This window comes from Eptesicus fuscus, chromosome 1, assembly GCF_027574615.1.
Source record: "Eptesicus fuscus isolate TK198812 chromosome 1, DD_ASM_mEF_20220401, whole genome shotgun sequence".
Lineage (NCBI taxonomy): Eukaryota > Metazoa > Chordata > Mammalia > Chiroptera > Vespertilionidae > Eptesicus > Eptesicus fuscus.
In genome coordinates this window covers 123,121,910-123,146,353 of record NC_072473.1, presented here as the reverse complement: position 1 = coordinate 123,146,353, position 24,444 = coordinate 123,121,910, and the positions used below count along the sequence as shown (strand labels likewise).

General features: G+C 44.8%; 1 protein-coding gene and 1 non-coding gene across 2 annotated transcripts; both read left to right on the top strand.

Annotated features, from left to right (window-relative positions):
• Window position 1: 1 nt before the first annotated feature.
• NDUFA1 (NADH:ubiquinone oxidoreductase subunit A1) lies at window positions 2-3,867 on the top strand. The gene is made up of 3 exons (XM_008160924.3): window positions 2-188; window positions 1,358-1,447; window positions 3,741-3,867. Exons 1-3 carry the CDS (start codon window positions 87-89, stop codon window positions 3,759-3,761), a joined length of 213 nt encoding a protein of 70 aa, XP_008159146.1. The 5' UTR covers window positions 2-86; the 3' UTR covers window positions 3,762-3,867.
• Window positions 3,868-23,086: 19,219 nt separating this feature from the next.
• Window positions 23,087-23,193, top strand: LOC114229399 (U6 spliceosomal RNA). The gene has a single exon (XR_003615481.2). It is a non-coding gene; the product is annotated as a U6 spliceosomal RNA (small nuclear RNA).
• The last annotated feature ends 1,251 nt before the right edge of the window (window positions 23,194-24,444 follow it).

The following is a 24,444-nucleotide window of genomic DNA, read 5'->3' as shown; positions in this document are numbered from 1 at the left end:
TCAGTGGGAAAGGATCCCGAAGTCGGTCACTTTTAAGGACCTGGAGGTATTTTTAGTATTTGTCTGGCCTCGGTAACCTTGCCGCGATGTGGTTCGAGATTCTCCCCGGGCTCGCTGTCATGGGCGTGTGCTTGCTCATCCCCGGAATTGCCACCGCTCACATTCACAGGTTCAGCAACGGGGGCAAGGTGAGGCGGCTGCTGCTCCGCGGCCCGGCGTTACGTAATGGGCTGTGGATTGGGGAGGTTGTTAGTATCCGGAACCTCTGTCGGAGAAGGGGGATACCAAGGTCGCCTCAACACCTCTTCCCCCCCCCTCCCCCCCGTATTGCCTAAAAGCGGAGGTTTGCGGAACGAAGCCCACGTAAAACAACATTCTACTCTAGCAAAACCCAGCTAGTTGTTGGGTGGAGAAGAGTGGGCCAGAGGGCCGAGTGGAGACTGGCGCAGGGAAAAGGGGAGTAGCAGAGGTTAGGTCCAAACTCCTCCATAGAGGAGGGAGGTGTCACGCTTGTCTCCACTCCTTCCCGTTCCTAACCTTTCATGATTTTGATTTTAACTCCTCGTATTCACATCTTAGTCACTTCTCATTCTGCTTCCCCAACCTTAATTAGGTTTTTTACCTTGACATTTTTTTTTATCCCCCATTTTCTCTTGCAAGCCTTTAAGAATGTACCTCAAGATCCTGTTTTGTTTTTTTTCATATTGTAATTACCCCCTCTTCCTAGTCCTTTATATCATCTCTAGAGTACAGAGTATAAATGTATTTGCTTTTTGGTTTTGCCCTTCACAAAACCGCTGTTTTCTTTCTATTAGGTCCCAAAAAGAAACAAGTAGTTATGTCGTTAAGAGGGCGTGGGGGCGGGGAGGAAAGAAAAAATATGATCCAGGTTAAAATAGAAAGTGTAAATTACCATGTTAATTCTAAAGTTTGGTGGTCCGATTTTTTTTTTCTAACGGAGGGGTAGACAGAGAAGGAGGGGGGAAGGAGGGGGGAGGGAGGGAGGGAGGAGGGAGAGAGAGAAACACCAGTTCAACAGAGACACATCCATTGGTTGCCTCCCACTTGTGCCCAGATCGGGTGGGGGATGGAACCTGCAACCCAGGTACATGCCCTTGACTGTGCCCTTGATGGGGAATTGAACATGGGACCCTTGGAGCTCTGGCCCACACTCGAACTACTTACCTACACTGGCCAGGACAGTGGTCCGATTTTATTTAGGATTCTAGTCTTATACTGTTACTTTGGTTTTGGTTTCAGTAATGATTCCATTATTCTAGAATGTCACTAAAGTTCTAATATTCCTCTATTGGGTCACTCATCTTAAAGTCGCAATAATTATTTCTTTTAATTATAGGAAAAAAGGGTTGCCTATTATTCATATCAGTGGTTTTTGATGGAAAGAGATAAGCGCATCTCCAGAGTTAATCGTTACTATGCGTCAAAGGTAAGATGGCTCTGATGCTACTAGGCATCTGCCAGGGTGGAGGTGGGTTCTAGTAATGTTTTGCCAGAGGTCTTACAGTTCTAATTGAATTTGCATTTTCTTGCCTGCTGGTAAGGTTGAGCAGCCTTTCACACATTTAATGATTGTATTTCTTGTTCTGTGGATTATTTGCTTATATACTTGACTTGCTCTGTTCTCTCTTTTTTTATTTATAGGGTTTCTTTATGTGTTATAGATGTTAAGCTTGTCTTTTTTATATGTACAAATATTTTTTGCCAGTCTCCTGCTTGTTTTTTGTTGTTGTTAATCCTCACCCAAGGATATTTTTCTTTTTTTAAGTATATTTTTATTTATTGAAAAAAAATATTTTTTGTTTCAGAGAGGAAGGGAGAGGGGGAGAGATAGAGAGAGAAACATCAGTGATGAGAGAGAATCATTGATCGGCTGCCTCCTGCACACCCCACACTGGGGATCAAGCCCGCAACCCCCGCATGTGCTCTGACTGGGAATTGAACCGTGACCCCCTAATTCCGTGGTCGGCAAACTGCGGCTCGCGGGCCACATGCGGCTCTTTGGCCCCTTGAGTGTGGCTCTTCCACAAAATATCACGGCCGGGGCGAGTCTATTTTGAAGAAGTGGCGTTAGAAGAAGTTTAAGTTTAAAAAATTTGGCTCTCAAAAGAAATTTCAATTGTTGTACTGTTGATATTTGGCTCTGTTGACTAATGAGTTTGTCGACCACTGATCTAGTTCATAGGTCGATTTTCAACTACTGAGCCATGCCAGCGGGGCATACCCTAGGATATTTTTTCATTGATTTTTAGAGAGAGTGGAAGGGAAAGAGAGAGACAGAGAGAGAAACATCGATTGGTTGTTGTGATCTATCTCTCAATGTAGTGCTATTTGAGAATCTAGTCTAAACACGATGATAGCTATCTACTCATGTAGAACCGTACTTCTCAGTGTGGTCCAAGAATAACCATCATAATTTGGCATACAAGATACAATGCAGACTCCTAGACCTCTGGCCTGACCAGATAAATTAGGATTTCTGTAACGTGGCTTCTAGGACTATGTAAATTTAATTTACCTTAAGGTGATTCTTCCTGCAGTAGTAATCAAAATACCTGGACTGTGTTATTTTAATACCTGAAAGAAATGTCATCACTAATCACTAATCTTTTTTTTTTCTTTATTGATTAAGGTATTACATATGTGTCCTTATTCCCCCATTACCCCCTACCCCCCCAAACTCATGACCTCACCCCCCTGGTGTCTGTGTCCATTGGTTAGGCTTATATGCATGCATATAAGTCCTTTGGTTGATCTCTCCCCTTTACCCACACCCTCCCCTACCTTCCCTCTGAGGTTTGACGGTCTGATCGATGCTTCTCTGTCTCTGGATCTGTTTTTGTTCATCAGTTTATGTTCATTATAATCCACAAATGCTAATCACTAATCTTTTACTCTATAATTTCTGAAGTACTAGTATTTGGTTGTGAACTGATTTAGATAGAGTGCGTCTTCTGAATAACTAGCGTCATGTTATGCTTACATAGGGCAAGAGTTCTGGAGTTGGGGGGCCTTGAACTTGAATTCTGGCTCTGCTACTTCCTTACTGACTTAAACGACTTTTAACCTCTCCGCTCCTCCTTTTTTCATCTGTAAAAATAAGTGAAATGAGGCTAATAGAATTTTCCTCACGCTATTATTTTATACAATGGTTTTACCTTAGTATTCTCTGACTCTCTGAGAGTGATTTAGAGATTTCTCTAAATAGTTATTTGACTTTAGTTCTGATTGCGGGGGGGAGGTCTTTTCATATAAAATGGTATGTTTGCTGCTGTCAGAAAATGAAAACTAGCCCAGCTTGTGTGGCTCAGTGGCTGAGCGTGGACCTATGCACCAGGAGATCTCGGGTTTGATTCCTGGTCAGGGCGCATGCCTGGGTTTCGGGCTCAATCCCCAGTAAGGGGGTGTGCAGGAGGCAGCTGATAGATGTTGATATTTCTCTCATGGATGTTTCTATCTCTCTCTCCCTCTCCTTTCCTCTCTCTAAAAATCAATAAAAACATTTTAAAGAAAATGAAAACTAGAAGTCATTATAAGTTATTCTTTCTTACGTTAGTGATTATAAAATTCAGTCTAAGTTATTGTTGCAGTGAAAGAAATGTGGGATATAAAAGTATTTTACTAACAGAGAATGCTATTTGGTGACACTAGAAATAAGAGTACATGGTACATCTTTGACGGGAACAGAATTCTCACATTTTCCTTTTTAATTTATTTTTCAGGGTTTGGAGAATATTGATTAAGGAAGCACTTCCTGATTAATGGAAAATAACTCAGTTTTGCTCATCTACCCCTGCTAGGAGGTTATGCAGTGTATTATGTCATGCATAATAAAAGTTAAAAAGTAAAATCAAAGGTTTTCTTTATTTTTTAAAATACGACTCCACAAGATCAAGCAATCTACCCAAGATAGCTTTATCACTTAAAAAAACACACACAAAAACACCAAGAAGGTAGCTGAGCCTTGTAAAATTATAGACATAATGTACACCAAGCACCTATTACTATGCCCAGTGCCTAATGTGTCATAAATGGTAGTTGCTGCTATTGTAATAGATATTTAAAGATATTTTTTTCTAGTTCCTTTTCTGGGTGAATCAAATACTGTTTAAAATTCCAGTTAGGATGCTTTTAAAACTGAGACTGCACTTTCTTTCAGTTTTCATGCATTCTATATCTAACACATAATATTTGCTTAAGTGTTGATTTTTGTTTTAGTGGTAGAGCAGCAGCAATCATTCTGTTTATTAAAATGAGTATACTGAGCCCTAGCCGGTTTGGTTTAGTGGCTAGAGCGTCGGCCTACAGACTGAAAGGTCCCGGGTTCGATTCCAATCAAGGGCATGTGCCTGGGTTGCGGGCTCATCCCTGTGTGGGGCGTGCAGGAGGCAGTGATCAATGATTCTCATCATTGATGTTTCTATCTCTCCCTCTCCCTTCCTCTCTGAAATCAATAAAACAATTTTTTTTAAAAATGAGTATACTAACCACTTGAAATAAAGCATTGCATGTTCACTGCTAAAAGTAACCACATAAAGATCTGAAAAGGTGAAACTCAGCGTGTATAGATCAACACCTCAGGTGATCATAGGACCTCTAGGTGAGAAGATGAAATTATTTTTTATCTCCATCCTCTATCTACTTTGAGATTTGTTCTGCTTATGACAAACATTTGCACTGTGTGATTTTCGTCGACCTCATCTTACTGGGCAGGGTTTACAGAGTAAGGAGGCGGTATTCACACGTATCCTATATAATAAAAGCCTAATATGCAAATTGTCCCCTCGACCAATGGGAGTTCATCTGCTCGCTATGACGTGTGCTGACCACCAGGGGGCGGCATGGAACATGGCGGGCATTGGTGATGCGGGACCTCTCGCTGGCTACCTGGGGGCTGGGGCTGGGTGCCCCGAGAGGAGCCTGCCCCGCATCTACCTGGTTTTTCCGGGTTAGCCAGGCCGCAGCCAGCAGGACCACAGGGGCCTGTCGGGCTCCCTGTGGGTTCCCGCAGGAGCCCGTCTGCAAGGCTGGCCTGGAGAGAGCGTGCTGCCTGCCCAGCTTCCGTGTGGCCCAGAGGCCCAGGCTGCGCCCTGGCCCGTGGCGTCTGGCAGAGCTCACCGCATCTCTGGGTGGGGACTCAGGCGCTGTGACTCAGGTGGAGGGGGGCACACGGGTCCCTGGGGGCTCAGGTGCTGACCAGGGCTCAGAGGTCAGCTGGGACCTGCGCTTCGATTGCAGGCCAGGCCTAGGGACTGCACCCATGCATGAATTTCATGCACCAGGCCTCTAGTCCTATCTAATAAAGAGGGAATATGCTAATTGACTGCCACACCCTCAAAGTTGGCAGTGCCCACACCCACAAAATGGTGGTGCCCAGCCCCCTCAGCCCCACTGGGGCAAGAGGCGCGTGGCACGGCCGGGCCCACCTCCAGGCAGGTCTGGGGGCTCTGTGCACCTGCCTCCGGAGTCCCCCAGTCCCCTCAGCCCCTCAGCTGCCCAGGGCCGGCCTGAGGTGCAGGCAAGCTTCGGACGGTGGCTGCCCAGCCGCCCAGGGCTGCCCGAGGCTCAGGTAATGAGGGCCGGCCTAGGCTTGCGCTGCTGGCAGTGGCAGCACCAGAGGTGTGATGGGGGCATTGCCTTCCCCTGATCGCCGGGTCGCCTCTCACCCCTGAGAGCTCCCGGACTGTGAGAGGGGGCAGGCCTGGCTGAGGGACCCGCCCCACCTTCCAGTGCTATCTTATGATGATGAAACTCTTCAAGGAAAGTCATGGTCATGATTGCAAAGTTAATATAACCTCTGATCTACATTTAGTGCTGCACAGGCCTCATTTAATTGATAGTTATGAGAACTACCTGGAAAGGAAGAAAGAGGGCAAGTAGTACAGATAGGGATATAGAAGACTTATTGACAACATTACTAAATCTGTCACTAAATCTACTGAGTTTTAGGCCTGTTATTTCTCCACTGTTCCTCTGCGCAGGGATCATCCACTAAGTTTATCTCCTTAGGTGAATGTCAGGACTGTATAGTGAGGGGCTACAAGATGACAGATAGAAATCAGTTGGTCAACATTAGGGTCTGAATTCTTCACCTCTTTTTTTGTGTGGCATCTGCTATGAAATTTAGGTTTATTTTTATGTTCTACTGCTTGGGAGTGAACCAGATTAAGGCACTTGGAAGCTAGATTACAGTGGTGCTTTGTAGCCTGCATTGCTCTTGATTGTTTGCAAGTGCACTTAGCCAGAAGGGTTTTCTTTCTTTTCTTTTTTTTTTAATATATATTTTGTTGATTTTTTTACAGAGAGGAAGGGAGAGGGATAGAGAGCCAGAAACATCGATGAGAGAGAAACATCGACCAGCTGCCTCCTGCACACCCCCTACCAGGGATGTGCCTGCAACCAAGGTACATGCCCTTGACAGGAATCGAACCTGGGACCCTTGAGTCCACAGGCCGACACTCTATCCACTGAGCCAAACCGGTTTCGGCTAGCCAGAAGGGTTTTCATACAGCAATTACAGGATGGGGTGGTCTGGCTACTGGCCTCGGGTCCATAACTCACCTGCTCTTAAGGAGTTGAAATGGGAAACACTGCCATTTATTTGGTTGTATTTACTATCTTTGATTTTAAATAGATACCATATTCACATAATTCAAAAGTCTAACAATATAAGGTATTCAGTGAAAAAAACTTGCTCTAATCCCCTGCCCAGCACTTGCCCAATTATCACGCCATCCAGAAAGGTTTCTTTATGCGTGTGTAAATACACATATTCTTCAGTCTTCCATAATGAAGAATAATCCCATTTGAAATTACATTTACTAGGCTTCCATAATTGTTTCTAGGGTCAAGTGAAATAGTCAATAGGAAAAGACTTGGAAAAGGGTTAGAGAAGGTTAGAGGAACCTATGAATGCACATTCAGGAAGCGGTGGGGGTGGGGGTGGGGCATGGCCCTGTCCTTTGGGAAACATCTATGAAAAAAAAGGGAACATTTTACTATCAGTAATTCCAACTCTTAAAGACATTTCTGATTCCTCCGACGAGGAAACAAAAGTTCAGGGATGGGAACCGATCACCTTAGATTGTGGCAGAAGTGAGACTAGAGTCCTAGTGTTTTGACACAACCTAGTGTGCTTTCAACGGTTTTTTGCAGTTCACTTCAACAAACTGCTAAGGAAATGCTACATGCCAGGCACTGTGCCTCAGATTTGAATACAATACAGCCTTGCCCTCCAGGAGCTCACAGAGTGAAAGACAATGACAGGATGGGGTGATGAGTACTATGACAGAGGTTTGCAGAAGGTGCTGTTGGGAGCAAAGAGATGGCGCTTGACCCAGTCTTCTGGAGGAGGGAAAGGGCTTAGGATAGATATCCATGTGATACCCACACCTGGCCAAATCTTGAAGATTGGGTAGAATTTACAAGATAAACAACTGACAGGAGGACACCATGCAGAAAAAAATAGCACGAGTGTGGGTACACAAAGGAGTATGACTGTGGGAACAATCTATAAGCAGTTGTGCAGAGCTAGAGCAAAGATCTCAAAGCAGGAAGTAGAGGGAAAAGGGACTGGAAACATTGGCAGCCTCTGCGAGGCAGGAAGCAGGAGAGTGAGATGGTGGTGATTTGCGTACATCTATCTGGCTGCTCTGAAGAGGATGGACTGAAGCAGTGGTTTTCAGCCAGGGCGAGTTTGCCCTCTAAGACACATTTGGAAAGTTTGGAGACTTTTTCCATTGTCACAACATGGGGAGTTGGGTGAGTTGTTACTGCCATCTACTGGTTAGAGGCCAGCAATGCTAAATGTCTTACAATGCAGAGGACAGCCCCTGGACTGTTTTGCCCAACGTGGCAATTGTACTGAGATAGAAACCCTGAAAACAGTAGCAGGACCTCCATAAAAGAAGATAACAGGAAGTATTTGTTGTTTTTTAAATTTCTCCTTTTCAGGAGTATATGGAAGCAATCCCCTTTCTCCCACTCCTAGTTCTTTTTTCATTAAATTGAAGATCCCAGGTTCTCCCTTGGCTCCTCTGTAAACCCAAACTTTATCACTTCCCTGGAGACATTTGTTTCTCAACAATGTATCCCGGCCCTGGCCGGTTTGGCTCAGTGGATAGAGCATCGGCCTGCGGACCAAAGGGTCCCAGGTTAGATTCCGGTCAAGGGCGTGTACCTCGGTTGCAGGCCCTGGTCAGGGCATGTGCAGGAGGCAACCAATCGGTGTGTTTCTTTCACATCGATGTTCCTCTCTGTCTTTCCCTCTCTCTTCCACTCTTCCTGAAATCAATGGAAAAATATCCTTGCGTGAGGATTAACAAAAGAAAATAATAATAAATAAATAAATAAATAAATAGTGTTTTTTGTAAAAAGAATGTATCCCAACTCACTGCAGTGTTGTGCCTCAGGCTGAGAAAGCAAAGAAAAAAAAAACCTTCCCTTTTTGAGGAGTTGATATGCAATGTTGGGAGGATTGGGAGGACCATCACATTAGGAGGCTCCACCACCTGTCAGCTGTGTGACCTTAGGCAAGTCACTTCACCGCTCTGAGCCTCAGGTCTCCTATCTCTCAAGTGAAGATACTACATCCTCTGCATATGTCCTTGGGTGTCTGAGACTGTCATGAAGTCATGTATATAAAATAGTTTGTAACGCTACAACCCTGCGTGTGTGGAAGGGATCGTTGCTGGTGTTATAAGCACCCCTTGAACAGCTATCCAGGCCACCCCCAGATCTCTCAAAGGCACTTATCCAAATGTAATGTCAGGAGGATCCTTGGTCCCAGTGCATAACTAAGTGTAGGGGTTGGCAGCAGTCTTGGATTCCCACCTAGAATAAGTGATCACAACCAAAGTGCTATATTCTCAGAGCACTGCAAACAAAGACAACAGACCACACTGACCTCAATTGCTCTGAAGGTATTTTCTGGAAACAGAGAGGAAAACGCAGCTAACTGCCACTGTTAGAACCGAGTTCCTGGTTACCCCTCTCAGCAGTTGCCACTTGTTTTGAGAGAAGGTGGTGACTAGATGGGATTGAAGCCAGCCACCATACTCAACAGGAGGCTTCTGGGTGAGAGTGGGGAATGGGGTGAAAGTTAAACATCACTTGGGTTTTAAGATTTCATATCACCTTGATACTTCTGTGACTTGAGAACTCAAATTCTCCTACTCTTGTGAGACACAAAACACATGGAAAAATTAGAGTTTTTTCTTTACCGAGTATGGTAATGCAGATTTTAGGCAACTAAAGAGACTGGCACTCAACTTCTTGGTTTGGGTCTGTGTGCTTGTATAATGCTCCCCTTCTCCCTCCACCCTCCATCCCCCCCTAACCAAATATTTCACCTCTGAGGTGTGTATACTCTAGAATATTCTTTTGGGATGTGCTCTTCCTTGCTTTCCAGACAAAGCTGGAGCAGACCCTACAGCACACTGAATTAGAGTTGAAGAATATTCTTATAACATTCATATTTTGATATATTGTTGATAAGAGACAAGAGAAGGAAATGTCAAGAATAAATGCAGAGCTATGTTTGCATAACCTATAATTGTCGAGCATTTCTTTGGCTTATCTGTGTACACTCTATGTCTGATGCTGTTGGCTATAATAGACCTTCTTCACCGCCAAAGGCTCTTTTGCAATGAAGAGCCAAATCACTGCTTTGGGGATTTCCACAAAATTTGATTCAGGGTTAGAGACCTAATTGTTCTTTTCAAGGCATCACTGAGAAAATGGCCTACCAGATCTTACTTGTGTAAACACATATAATTGCTGCTTTATTAGCTGCTTAATTAATTTGAACACATTTTTCAATCTGTTGTTTTGTTTCTTGGCAGGTATCTTCCTCAGTTCCGGAAAACATGGAGAATCCAATTATTATACAGGGTGCCCCCCCCCAAATGTATACATACTTTAACAGCTGATAGCTCCATTTTGAAAATGAAATGTATTTAAAAAAATATTTTTGTATTGATTTCAGAGAGGGAGAGGAAGAGAAAGATAGAAACATCAATGATAAGAGAGAATCATTGATCGGCTGCCTCCTGCACACCTCCCACTGGGGATCGAGCCTGCAACCTGGGCATGTGCCCTGACCGGGAATTGAACCATGACCTCCTGGTTCGTAGGTTGACACTCAACCACTGAGCCACACTGGCTGGGCAATGAAATGTATTTATTTTTTAATTTAAAAAATCTAATATATATATATATATATGTATATATATATATATATAATTGATTTCAGAGAGGAAGGAAGAGGGAGAGACAGAAACATCAATGATGACAAAGAATCATTGATCGGCTGCCTTCTGCATGCCCTCCACTGGGGACCGAGCCCGCAACCTGGCTATGTGCCCTTGACCGGAATCCATCCCGGGACCCTTCAGTCCGCAGGCCGACGCTTTATCCACTGAGCCAAACCAGCTAGGGCTGAAATGTATTTTAATAAATGCTGCCTTTATAATTATTCAAACTGTATGTATACATTTTGTGGAACATCCTATATATGGGCTAGAGAGTGACCAGATAATAAAATTTACAAACAAGTATGCAATTTCAATTATGACCCCAAAGAACTATAATTCCAAAAGCAGTAGAAGAAAGGTAGGGGAAACAATGGAAACACTGAGCATTACTGCCCCAACAAGACAGAAATCTTTCCCATGTGTTTAAGATTTTCTACCTCACCTGTCCCCCTGTGTGCCATCTACCACACAGCTAGGGAGTGTCAGTTCCATTCAGCAGATAGTTTTCCTTTAAGTCTAATACCATTTGTTTCTATAGGCCAGAAAACACACAGCACCTAGAAGCCCACTCTCTTATCTCTAAGAGCCTAGTCTTTGGGGTGGGGTAGGTCGGGTTTCTAGGGCAACCCTGGAGTTTTCATCCAGTGCCTGTAATGACTGTGGCTCAGAACAACAAGGCATCACTATCAAAAGTCCAGGCAGCTCTGGCTGGTTTGGCTCAGTGGATAGAGCATTGACCTGCGGACTGAAGGCTCCCTGGTTTGATTCCGGTAAAGGGCACATGCCCGGGTTGCGGGCTCAATCCCCAGTAGGGGGTGTGCAGGAGGCAGCCGACCAATGATTCTCTCTCATCATTGGTGTTTCTATCTCTCTCTCTCCCCCTCTCCCTTCCTCTCTAAAATCAATAAAAATATATTTAAAAGAAAAAAGTCCAGGCAGCCAGGAACAGCTCTGCTATAGTACTCATATTCTAACCAAGGCACTGTTCAATGATGCACTTGCCCTGTGGCAGCCCTGCATGCTCAAGGATGACTGGAATGTTCTGAGAGGTCTTTGAGACATCATGACTCTCAGGGGTCTGCCCATCTGGGACTGCCCAGTACTGTATTTTAGGTCTGTGGATTTTACTATTGGAGGATGGGCCTCAGCTTAGGAAAGGTCCTGGGCTCCTACCACTTCCCCTTTTTGGTATAGTCTGGTAGCCCTTTTAGAATTGAAGCACATCACTCAGCCACATTTAATTAGAAACTGCCTAAATCAAAGATGCCTTGCTATGTTTGACTTGCTAGTTACCTTTTCATGTGAGCACACCTTATCTTCCTAACTAGATTACAAGTGCACTGAGGGTAGGAACTTTGTCTTATTTGGCTTTACTTCCCCACAGGAATGGCAGACTGGGTTCACTTGACAAGGGAATGTTAGCATTTAGCCAGAGCTTCATCCCCAAAAGCTGACATCCTTGCTAGGCATAGGCAGGGAGAAGGAAGAGGAGGGAGAGGGAAAAATAATAATAAGTTAAATGGGGGGCGGGTAAATAAGGGAAGGGAGTGATAGGGTGAGCTTGAGGGTATAAAGGTAGAGAAGGAAGAAACGGAGACAAAATGAACATGACTGAGGGGACACAGTTGGGAAAGAATATAATTCAAGGCCCAGGGTGTGAAGTCCTGAAGAGAGGATCCCCTCCCTTCCTGTGCTCTGATGTTAGCCACCCCTATATCCATCCTACAAAACTCTGTCACCCACAGGCACAGGCGGGGCAAGTGAGGCCCTGCCTCTCCCCCCAGGGTCTGTCCAGCCAGGCAGCCTTAGGGTCCAGGCGGGCAGGGCCCAGATGGGCAAGCCTGGCCCTCTGTCTCCTAGGACCAGACACAACATACACTTGACACACACTCACCCAGGATGGCCTGCTGCCTAGAAGGAGACTCCCTAAATATTGTCTGGGCATTCAGCAGTGGTTCTTATTTGTGCACAGGTTCCATGGTAGGTGATTGATGGGTGCATCAGTCACCCATCGTGGGTGCATCAGGGAGGCAGGGCTCCCAAATGATAGGGGAGGCTCAGGGCATCAAGGTGGGGACTGGGGCTTGGGACTTCGCAGCCTGCAGTCTATTGCCTTCCTGAGGAGTAAGAGGCTGAACTTCTGGCCAGCTCCTCCTCCCTAGCCCCACCTGCTTGTTGCATCTTTCCCCTCCCTCTTGGGGTCTTCCAAGCCACTTCTCCACACTTACCTGCATGGGAAGAGCAGTGTCAGGTTTGGAAGAACATGTCCTCGGTGCTGCCTGAGAGTTCAAAAGGCCTCTAGTCTGGAGCACCCTGGAGGCAGAATTTGCAGTTTCAGTGAGGGCCTTGGCTGGGAGGTAAAGTTCTGGCTTAGCGGAGTTTAAGCTCCTACTTCAAAGAGGAGCCTTTCTAATCTACTGGGGCATCTCTTCTGGCTCTCCTCATGAAAGCATTTTGCCCACAAGGAGTTTCTCATCCGTTGCCTGCATCTCTCTCTCCCCTGGACAATTAAGAACCCAGCTGCCAAAGCGAAGATGGCGGCATAGGTAAACACCTGAACTTGCTGCCTCTCACAACCACATCAAAATTACAACTAAAAGACAGAACAACTACCATCCAGAACTGCGGGAAAGCTGGCTGAGTGGAAGTTCTACAACTAGAAGTAAAGAAGAAAGCGCATTGAGACTGGGAGGAGGTGCAGAGGCACGCGCGGAATTGGCTGGCAACTGGGTGAGCTGCTTTTTTAATCGGGAGGGAGATACAAATTCCTGATTGCTCTGAACTCCAGTTCCAGGCAAGACTCTGGGGACCCAGACACATGCAGGGAGAAACTGGACTGTCTGGCATTGGAACGGGAACGCGACGGCGGCTTTCTTCCAGATGGAGGTGCTAGCAGCGATCATTGTTCCTGCACCGGGACCTCTCTGGTGCAGGGCTGACTGGAAACCATTGCTGTTTGCTCCACCCGGGTGATTTCCTGAGACCCCGCCCCACCCAATTTACAACCCCACCCAAGCTGTGCACAGTGGCCTTTGCATATGAATGGCCTATCCTTTTGCAGCCTAAAACCTAACAAACTGCAGCTGGGTCATAGTGCTCCAAAGCTTCCAAAAGAAGGCCCGAGGCTCGGCAGTAGCAGCCTGCATTGCTTCACAGTTGGGCCTAGTCTGGGCACTTCTAAACTCCAAACAAAGAGGAGGAATCTGCAGATCTCTCTGTAGCTCCTGCTGGGTGGCTTCAGGCAGTGGCTGACTTTGCACCTCCTTGGAGATACAAGAGCCAGTGTACCCAGGGGTCAGTGTGAGATCATACCAGATTACAACTCTTCACATCCATAAGTGATCCCTAAATATTGGGATAGACTCAAGGGGTAGACTCAGTGAGCACCAAAGCCCCACTAAAGCAAGTCCTGCTCCATAAGGGTGTCTCCTGCGCAGCAGCTCTCCCACTGTAGACACAGCTGGTCCTCACAGCCAATTGGCCTGGAGGTCAATTCCTCCCAGTGACACCAACAGCAATCAAGGGTCAACTACAAGAAGACTGTGCACACAGCCCACAAAGGGGTGCACCAAGAGTGTCCACCTCAGGTAATTAGGGAGGCTGAGCCACTGGGCCCTATAGGACACCTAGCACACAAGGCCACTCTATCAACACAGGGAAGTAGCCAAAATGCAGAGACAAAGAAACATGTCACAAATGAAAGAAATGGAAGAAAGCAAAATACTGGATATAGAGTTCAGAACCACAGTTATAAGGTTACTCAAGAATCTTCTAGAAACCTCTGAGGAACTTAGTGAGATCTTCAAGGATCTTAGTGAGAATGCCAAACAAATGGAAAAGGACCAGTCAGAAATTAAGCATACACTGACTGAAATAAAGAATAATATACAGGGATTCAACAGTAAACTAAAGGTTCCCAAGAATCAAGTCACAGTTTTGAAATATGAGGAAGCAAAAAACACCCAACCGGAAGAGCAAAAAGAAAAAAGAATCCAAAAATATGAACATAATGTAAGGAGCCTCTGAAATAATTTCAAGCATACCAACATCCAAATTATGGGGGTGCCAGAACAAGAGAGAGAGCAAGATATTGAAAACCTATTTGAAGAAATAATGACAGAAAACTTCCCCCACCTGGTGAAAGAAACAGACTTACAAGTCTAGGAAGTGCACAGAACCCCAAACAAAAGGAATCCAAAGAGGACCACACCAAGACACATCATAATTAAAATGCCAAGAGTGAGAAAAAAAAGAAAAAAAAAACAAAAAAAAATTAAAAAATGCCAAGAGCAAAAGACAAAGAGAGAACCTTAAAAGCAGCAAGAGAAAAACAGTTAGTTACCTACAAGGGAGTATCCATACAATTGTCAGCTGATTTCTCAACAGAAACTATGTAGGCCAGAGAGAGTGGCAAGAAATATTCAAAGTGATGAATAGCAAGAACCTACAACCAAGACTACTCTACCCAGCAAAGTTATCATTCAGAATTGAAGGGCAGATAAAGAGCTTCACAGATAAGAAAAAGCTAAAGGAGTTCATCACCACCAAATCAGTATTATATGAAATGCTGAAGGGTATTCTTTAAGAAGAAGAAGAAGAAGAAGAAGAAGAAGAAGAAGAAGAAGAAGAAGAAGAAGAAGAAGAAGAAGAAGAAGAAGAAGGTAAAGATAAAAATTATGAACAACAAATACATATCTATCAACAAGTGAATCTAAAAATCAAGTGAATAAAAAATCTGAGGAACAGAATAAACTGGTGAATATAATAGAATCAGGGGCATAGAAAGGGAGCGGACTGACAATTCTAAGGGGAAAAGGGGTGTGGAGGTGCAGGAAGAGACTGGACAAAAATCTTACACCTATGGACGAGGACAGTGTGGGGGGGGATAAGAGGGATAAGGGTGGGAACTGGGTGGAGGGGAGCTATGGGGGAAAAAAAGAGGAACATCTGTAATAATCTGAACAATAAAGATTAAAAAAAAAAAGAACCCAGCTGCCAGCCCTCCCAGACCAGGTCCTCTCATCAGTGGCCTCAGGGCTTTTTAGGAGAGATCTTACTGCCCTTGCCTACAAAAGCTTGACAGAAAGGAAGCTGAAGCTCTGCCTTTTTGGAATGCGGTTACTGTTGGGCCTAGTGTTTCCAGCTTCCCCCGTCCCCCTCAGGGAACCCAGGAGAAGGGCAGGGCCATGGATGGGGACCTGCTGTGGCACTAGAAAGTTCCTAGCAGTTGGTCTGATGGGCCGTGTGGGAGTCAGACTAGCGAACAGAACTCAGGCCATCATCAATAGCATTTGTAGATCTGGAGCTTGCATGCTCACTAATGACAGTGCCACACAAGTCCTCCTCCTGGCTTGGCTGCTGGGCATTGGGCCTGAACAGTGAGAGCTCAAGACACACCTACTTTTATTGTCCCAGGCAAATTCTCCCCACTTTGGGGAAGTGGCAGCCTCTTTCTGACTTCTCTACTTTTTAAAAAATATATTTTTATTGATTTCAGAGAGGAACGGAGAGGGGAGAGAGATAGAAACATCAATGATGAGAGAGAATCATTGATCAGCTGCCTCCTGCATGCCCCTCACTGGGGATAGAGCCTGCAACCCAGGCACATGCCCTTGACCAGAATCAAACCTGGGACCCTTCAGTCCGCAGGCCGACGCTCCATCCAATGAACCAAACCAGCTAGGGCTCTATTTTTCTTTTTTTTCAATTGCAGTTTACTTTCAATATTATTTTATACTAGAGGCCTGGTGCACGAATTCGTGCATAGGTAGGGTCCCCCAACGTGACCTGCAGGGATTGGGCCCCAGCTCGCACCCCCAGGCTCACAGCCCCAGCTCATGCCCCCAGCCTCGCAGCCCCGCAGCCCCACCTGGCACCCCACTGTGGCCTGATGCTGCCCCCTCATCTGCTCCACCATCCCACCTGCAGGGTGATAGATCAGGGCTGTCCCCCACCCCCGCCTGGTTCCCTCAGCGCCTGGGAGCTGGGCGGTGGCCCCGCCCCCTGCCACCGCCGCTGGTTGACATCTGCAGGGTGATTGGTGGGGTGATTGGGACCCCCCTTGCACCCACGTTGGCCTGGTGCTACCCGCTCACCTGCTCCACCATCCTGCTGCAGCCCCACTCTCATCGGGGCCCAATGGGCCAGCAGCATCTCCACTGCGACCTGCTGCCAGCACCACATGGCCCTCCATGTTCCGCGCCGCCCCCGGGTGGTCAGCACACATCATAGCAAGCAGTCAAACTCCTGGTCGAACAATTTGCATATTAGGCTGTTATTATATAGGATTAGTTTCAGATTCTGTCTGTTGTGGTCTATTCATCATCATGATTATGATAACTAATGTTTATTGAGCACTTAGAGTATACCTGTTTTGAGTGCTCTAATGAACCATTACATTTCATCTTCTTATCAACCTTATAAAGTGACTCCTATTAAGATCCCCATTATACCCATTAAGAAGCTCAGTGAGGTGAAACAACCTGCCTAAAGTCACAAAGCCAGTTTGTGCTGGAGCTGGGATTTGAAATGGTTGGGATGAGGCAACTTTCCCTTCCTCTCAGTTCTTCTGACTGGTCAAATAATTCAAATGACATACAACAGATTAACAGGAGAAAATCAAGTTTTGCCATGTGCATATGCAGAATTGACGCAAGCATAGAAATTCCAAAGATAGTGAGGCAAAATGAGGTATGTATGGCATTCTGGACTAAGGAGAGGGAGGCAGGGGTTGGGGACTTCAAATGGAAAAAGAGGCAATTCAGAGGTAGGAGAAAAAGAGCAAAGATGCAGTAAACTAATTCTTGCTGAGCCATTCAGGAACAATGGGACACAGAGGAGAATCTAGCAGACTTTGCAGGTTCCTCCCTGTCTGCCACAGTTCATTTATATTAAGATGGATATGCTAGGGTTCCCTTACTGAAGCAGGTTTTCTTTATGAATTCCCTCAGGCAGGTTAGGAGGAGGTAAGAAAACCAAAACTCTTCTTGAGTTTGTTGAGCTTTACTTTCAGCTCAAAATAATCTTCATGTCAGAGTATTCTGGGAGACTTTTTCTGGACTCCTACAAAACCCTCTGGGATCAGACATCGAGTTCCTCCAACTAAGTCACACTGCCTTCTATCCATCTCCTCTCCCAATCCCATTCCCCGACCTCACTATGATATTAGACAAAGTGGGGGTTCATTTTTCCCACTGGGAACTGCTGAGAGTGGACTTCTTTTTTTCAAATAAATCTTTATTGTTCAGATTATTATAATTGTTCCTCTTTTTCCTCCCTATACCTCCCCTCCACCCGGTTCCCACCCACCCTCTGCCCTTACACCCCTCCCAACTGTCCTCATCCATAGGTATAAGATTTTTGTCCAGTCTCTTCCTGCACCTCACACCCTTTTCCCCCTGAGAATTGTCAGTCCACTCCCTTTCTATGCCCTGATTCTATTATATTCACCAGTTTATTCTGTTCCTCAGATTTTTTTATTCACTTGATTTTTAGATTCATTTGTTGATAGATATGTATTTGTTTTTTCATCATTTTTATCTTTACCTTTTTCTTCTTCTTCCTCTTCTTAAAGAATACCTTTCAGCATTTCATATAATACTGGTTTGGCGGTGATGAACTCCTTTAGCTTTTTTTTTTTTTTTTATCTGTGAAGCTCTTTATCTGACCTTCAATTCTGAATGATAGCTTTACTGGGTAGAGTAATCTTGATTGTAGGTTCTTGCTATTCATCATTTTGAATATTTCTTGCCACTCCCTTCTGGCCTGCATAGTTTCTGTTGAGAAATCAGCTGACAATCGTATGGGTGCTCCCTTGTAGGTAACTAACTGTTTTTCTCTTGCTGCTTTTAATATTCTCTCTTTGTCTTTTGCCCTTGGCATTTTAATTGTGATGTGTCTTGGTGTGGTCCTCTTTGGATTCTTTTTGTTTGGGGTTCTGTGCACTTCCTGGACTTGTAAGTCTATTTCTTTCACCAGGTGGGCAAAGTTTTCTGTCATTATTTCTTCAAATAGGTTTTCAGTATCTTTCTCTCTCTCTTCTTCTGGCACCCCCATAATTCAGATGTTGGTATGCTTGAAGTTGTCCCAGAGGCTCCTTACACTATCTTCATATTTTTGGATTCTTGTTTCTTTTTGCTCTTCCGGTTGGGTGTTTTTTGCTTCTTTGTATTTTAAATCTTTGACTTGATTCTTGTGATCCTCTAGTCTGCTGTTGGATCTCTGTATATTATTTTTTATTTCAGTCAGTGTATGCTTAATTTCTAGTTGGTCCTTTTTCATATCCTCGAGGGTCTCATTAAATTTATTGGCCTTTTCTAGAAAATTCTTGAAAAACCTTCTGTGCTGGAGACACCCTTATGAGACAAGACTTGCAAAAGCCTCTGCGCTCAGCTTGGATGTGGCAGAGTCTCAGGGCAGAGCCAACAGTGATGGATTCCCATCATCCCTGCCCTAAGAGTTCCCTGTGTCTCAGTCTCCCGCGGTAATCACTGCAAGCATCTCTGAGAGAAAGCCACCCTCGAGTTCCGCCCGCTGCCAGACAGTCCAGTTTCTCTCTGAATGAGTCTGGGTCCCCAGAGTCTCACCCAGAACTGGAGTTCAGAGCAGTCAGGAGCTTTTGTTTCCCTCCTGATTGAGAAAGCCAGCCGCGTACTCAGTTGCCAGCCCTCTCCACGGGCGCGTGCCTCCGTACCTCTGCCTTCCGCAGCTCCTGTGAGTCTCAGTGTGCTTTTCTCTTTCCTTCTAGTTGTAGAATTTCCACTCAGCCAGCCTTCCTGTGGTTCTGGATGATGTCCGTCTTGTCTTTTAGTTGTAGTTTTGAAATTGTTGTGTGAGGCAGCAGTTTAGGTGTTTACCTATGCTGCCATCTTGGTTTCTCCTGGGAGTGGACTTCTTATGATATCCTGAGAAAAATAATTTTCTGAGATTTGCACAAGAGAGTGATTTTTATTTGCATGGAATTAAATCCCTGTGTTTCTCAAGTTTCATTTCCCTTAGTCCACTCATAGAAGAAGTGTAGCTGGGGATTCAGTAAAACTAGAAGCAAAGCCAGTGTCCAGACTTTCCTTTCCATGTTGGAGACAGATCCAGTACAGCATCAGGCTAGTTGCAGTCCATTAGTCCACTGTGTGTGAGGGTACCCATGGCCATGGGCCACACGGGAAAATGCCAGCGGATTATATATCCCAAATTTTCATGCGCTTGCAGTGGCCATGCCCATTCTGACCAATGACCTCTGTTCTCATGTGTGACTGACAGGCAGCGCCTTCGCTGCCACCCAAACTTTACTGGGCATGCATCTATCTTCCCTTTGTCCAGTCCCTTCCCCAGTGTTTTGTAGGGAATTGGCTGGTGGTTCCCTGGAGAGTGCAGAGTTGCAGCTTCCTGGTGAAGCTGCCCAAATGACATGCCTATAATGTCTGGCTTCCCCTTTGCTCCTTTTCCATTATTAACTAGAGGCCCAGTGCATGAAATTCGTGCATGGGTAGGATCCCTAGCAGCTGCTGGCTGCTGACCGGGGCCTCCCTTTGTTCCATGCCACCCCCTGGTGGTCAGCACACATCATAGCGAGCGATCGAACCCCTTGTCGGTTGAACTTTGGAGGGGACACTTTGCATATTAGGCTTTTATACAGTGAGTGGCCAGATTATTATGATCTCTGAACACATAATAATCCGGCCACTCAGTATATATATACATATACACATATATATACATATACACACATACATACACATACATATATACATATATACATACATATACATATACACATACACATATACATATGCATATGCATATACATGTATATACATACATATACATATACACATATATACATACACATACATATACATATATATACACATACACATACATATACATATACATACACATACATATACACATACATATACATATACACATACATATATATACACATACAGATACATATATATACACATACACATATGTATATGTATGTGTATATATGTATGTGTATATATATGTATCTGTATGTGTATATATGTATGTGTATATATATGTATCTGTATGTGTATATGTATGTGTATGTGTATGTATATGTATGTATATATATGTGTGTGTATATATTAGAGGGCCCGGTGCATGAATTTGTGCATGGGTGGGGTCCAGCTAGCCTGGCTGGGGGAGGGGACATGGGCAGTTGGCCAGCCTGCCTGCTGGTCAAACTCCTAGTTGAGGGGACAATTTGCATATTAGCCTTTTATTATATAGGATATACACTGAGTGGCCAGATTATTGTGCGTTCAGAGATCATAATAATCTGGCCACTCAGTGTATATATAGAAATTAGCTAATTATAATGTTATCAACCACACCATCTCAGCAGCAGGCTCCTTGTGTGGGGGACCTTGATATATGTAGTGTCTTTAGGCAGCGAACTCAGCATTTCTTCCTGTATAAAGAGGAAACTTAGCAAAGCACTTTCCTTTATTTGTTGGGCTTGAGACCAATTGTCTGAGGGTGAGAAGCCAACCATTCCATATATAGAGCACAGTGATTAAGGGCAGGGGCTCCCAGCCCTTGAAATTTTATGGATTAATACAATAAATAAAATAAAACTGGGCCCGCCGAAACCGGTTTGGCTCAGTGGATAGAGCGTCGGCCTGCGGACTCAAGGGTCCCAGGTTCGATTCCGGTCAAGGGCATGTACCTTGGTTGCGGGCACATCCCCAGTAGGAGGTGTGCAGGAGGCAGCTGATCGATGTTTTTCTCTCATCGATGTTTCTGACTCTCTATCCCTCTCCCTTTCTCTCTGTGAAAAATCAATAAAATATATTTTAAAAAATAAAATAAAACCGGGCCCTATCACAGGGCCTACAACTTTATTTTAATTGATTAATTAATTTTGTTACTCCTCACTCAAGGATATTTTTTCATTGATTTTTAGGGAGAGTGGAAGAGAGAGGGAAAGACAGAGAGAAACATAGATGTGAGAGAAACACATCAATTGGTTGCCTCCTGCACCAGTCCTGACCAGGGCCTAGGCCAGGGAGGAGCCTGCAACCAAGGTACATGCCCTTTACTGGAATCAAACCCGGGACCCTTTAGTCTGCAGGCCGATGCTCTATCCACTGAACCAAACAGGCTATGGTGGGCCTACAACTTTTGATTTCATCATTCAAAATAACACTTTATAGTATTACAGCTATTAATGATAATACTGGAAATAATATCTAACAATTACAGAGAGACTTTATGAAGTATCAGGCACTATTGTCAGTCTTTACATGAATTATCTAATCCTCTTAAAAAACACTTTTGTATTATCCCCATTTTATAACAAGGAAACTTAAAAATGTTAAATAACTTATTCCTGGGCCTATGCTGATAACCATTATAGTATAAGCTCATCCTGGATTCATAAAAGGTATCTTTGAAAACACTCAATAAATGAGTGGGGTGCACCAAATATGATGTATGTTCCTTCAAAAATCCAAGTACCATATTTCAACTAACCTAAGACACCATCATCTGAAAGGTACCTCTTCATTTATATTCCACTGTGAAGAATTTTTAAAAACACTATCAATTAAACCATAATGTTGTTCCAGGAAAGGGGTCCTGGCCCTGAGCAAGTCTGCCTAGGGCCAGCCGATGGTGTGTGGGTTTCCTGTAGGAAAAGTTTCACCACAGTCCAGGTGAATTTTATTTTATTTTTTAAAATATATTTTATTGATTTATTCACAGAGAGGAAGAGAGAGGGATAGAGAGTTAGAAACATCGATGAGAGAGAAACATCGACCAGCTGCCTCTTGCACACCCCCTACTGGGGATGTGCCCACAACCAAGGTACACGCCCTTGACCGGAATCGAACCCGGGACCCTTTAGTCTGCAGGCCGACACTCTTATCCACTGAGCCAAACCGGTTTCGGCAGTCCAGGTGAATTTTAGAGGATGTTTATGAAAGCTGGGGACAGTAAAACAAGGAAGGGCTGAGGAAATGAGCCTAGGCTGGTCTGATCTAGCTCACTAAGAAGTCAGGGAAAGGGGGGCCTTGGAGACAGGTTTGGGGGTTTATCTGGGACAAACTGCTGCTGCCCATTGCTGCCCTGGTTGCAAGCCTTGTGGGGTCCCTTAGAGTTTAGGAGATGCATGCCTGTGGGGGAAGAGGTGGGGAGAGGCTCCAATGTGTTCCTGGGAAGGAGAGCAAGTGCTGAGTTGTCTCAAGGCTTGTTTTTCTCTCTTGCAGGCCAGAATCTTAGGGGAGGTCTCAGAGGAAAGTTTCAACAGAATATTCCTCAGTTTTCTAGGTGTGCTCCTTCAGAGTCGTGGTCTCCACTAATGGGTCAGTGTCAGGGCAGGGGGTCCTTAGTCATTGCAGCTGGTCCTGGTGTCACCCACCTGGTTTTGTGCTTTTCTGGGTCTGGAGCTTAAATACCACTGAGGCCTAGATATTATTTCTAGAGAGGTGACTTTCTGCATCTGCTGTAAATTGATGTCAGTTTGTTCAGCTATCTGTCTGTTTCCCTATTCCACTTGTTCTGGCTTACTGGCCTGTCTCAATATATTATTAATTACATGATGAATCCCCATTTCAGAGATGTTAAAATGTTGGGGTGGGGGGCACTGTGAATGTACTGTCACTGAATTCTTCACTTTAAAATGGATAATTTTATGTAATGTGAATTTTACCTCAATAAATTATTTTTTTTAATGTGAATCAATGAAGAAGAAAAAAAACTTTGAAAATAATCAAGCACACAAGGGAGGTCCTACCCTCAGAATCTGGGAATAAATAAGTAAAAAGTTCAGTCAAGAAGTCGGATAGGTGTTCACTTCGGCAGCACATATACTAAAATTGGAACGATACAGAGAAGATTAGCATGGCCCCTGCACAAGGATGACACGCATCTTCATGAAGCATTCCATATTTTTCAGACACTGGGGGCTTGCCCGGAGTGGGAATGGCTTGGGGGGGGGGGGTCAATTGGGGAAAAGGAGACATATGTAAAACTTTAGACAATAAAAGAAAAAGAAAAAGAAGTCGGATAGGCCCTAGCCGGTTTGGCTCAGCAGATAGAGCCTCTGCTTGCGACTGAAGGGTCCCGGGTTCAATTCAAGGGCACATGCCCTGGTTGTGGGCTCAGTCCCCAATTAGGGGGCGTACCGGAGGCAGCAGATCAATGATGCTCTCTCATTATTGATGTTTCTACCTCTCTCTCCCTTTCCCTTCCTCTCTGAAATCAATAAAAACATATTTAAAAAAAATAAAAATAGAGATTCTATATTAAAAAAAAAGAAGTCAGACAGCTCTGGGTTTGAGTTTCTGGCAACTTCTTTAACACTGTGCCCCAGTTTGTTCAATTATAGTGAAAATATTAATACCTGCCTCCCGGGGCTGCTGTGAGGAGCAAGTGACTTAACACATATTGAGCCCTTCACACGGTGACTAGCACACAATGAGGGCACCAATACATAGCAACTAAGAGGCTCATTGTTGCTATCCTGCCTGGTACAGCCCTGCAAGCTCTCTCCTGCTGGGGAGAAGCTGGGTATGGACACTACAGTTGGTCCTGTTTTGGAAGTCAGTTGGTTGTGACTGACTAGCCTCCTCCTTTACTAACAAAAGTAGTCACAGTTCTCATGTGGACTTGGCTTCCCATTGGTTGAAACTGGTGTTGCCCTGGTAGCACATGTAAACATTCCCTCTTGGAATCCTGGGGGAAAGCTGCTGAGAGACTTTCTGAGGCTTCCCTGGCTACTACTTTTCCATACAAGACTCTGTTCACTCAGGTATTGGGGGTTGTTAAGGGTGGGAGGGCTCCACAAAAAGGACTTGCAGTGGTTCTCCTGATTCGTCACCCCGACCCCAAACTTGTTCACACCCCTGACCCTTCACACCCATTCTGCCCACCTCTTAGGGAGAGAAGGGGAGAAAAGGAAATAGGAAAAGCCAGTCACAGGGATGCTTAAAGAATTGATTGTGCCCACAGATGTATGAGGATAAGATGTGAACTGCTTCCTGAGCCCTGTTCCCCCTTTTCCTTCTCCTGTTGTAGCACAGGGCTCCCAGGGGAAGTTCTTAAGGAGGTGCTTCTATGGATAAAGCCCCCGCCTCACTTGCTCTGTGTTGGGAGTCACACATTTGGCTTCCAGTCAATTCATCAAGAGGCAATTTGCAGAAGC

Bases quoted from the DNA above. Each gene is read 5' to 3' on its own strand.
- NDUFA1 (XM_008160924.3), top strand. From the start codon at position 87: ATGTGGTTCGAGATTCTCCCCGGGCTCGCTGTCATGGGCGTGTGCTTG. The intron at 189-1,357 runs GTGAGGCGGCTG...TTTTAATTATAG, and splicing joins GGTTCAGCAACGGGGGCAAG to GAAAAAAGGGTTGCCTATTA. The intron at 1,448-3,740 runs GTAAGATGGCTC...TTTATTTTTCAG, and splicing joins ATCGTTACTATGCGTCAAAG to GGTTTGGAGAATATTGATTA.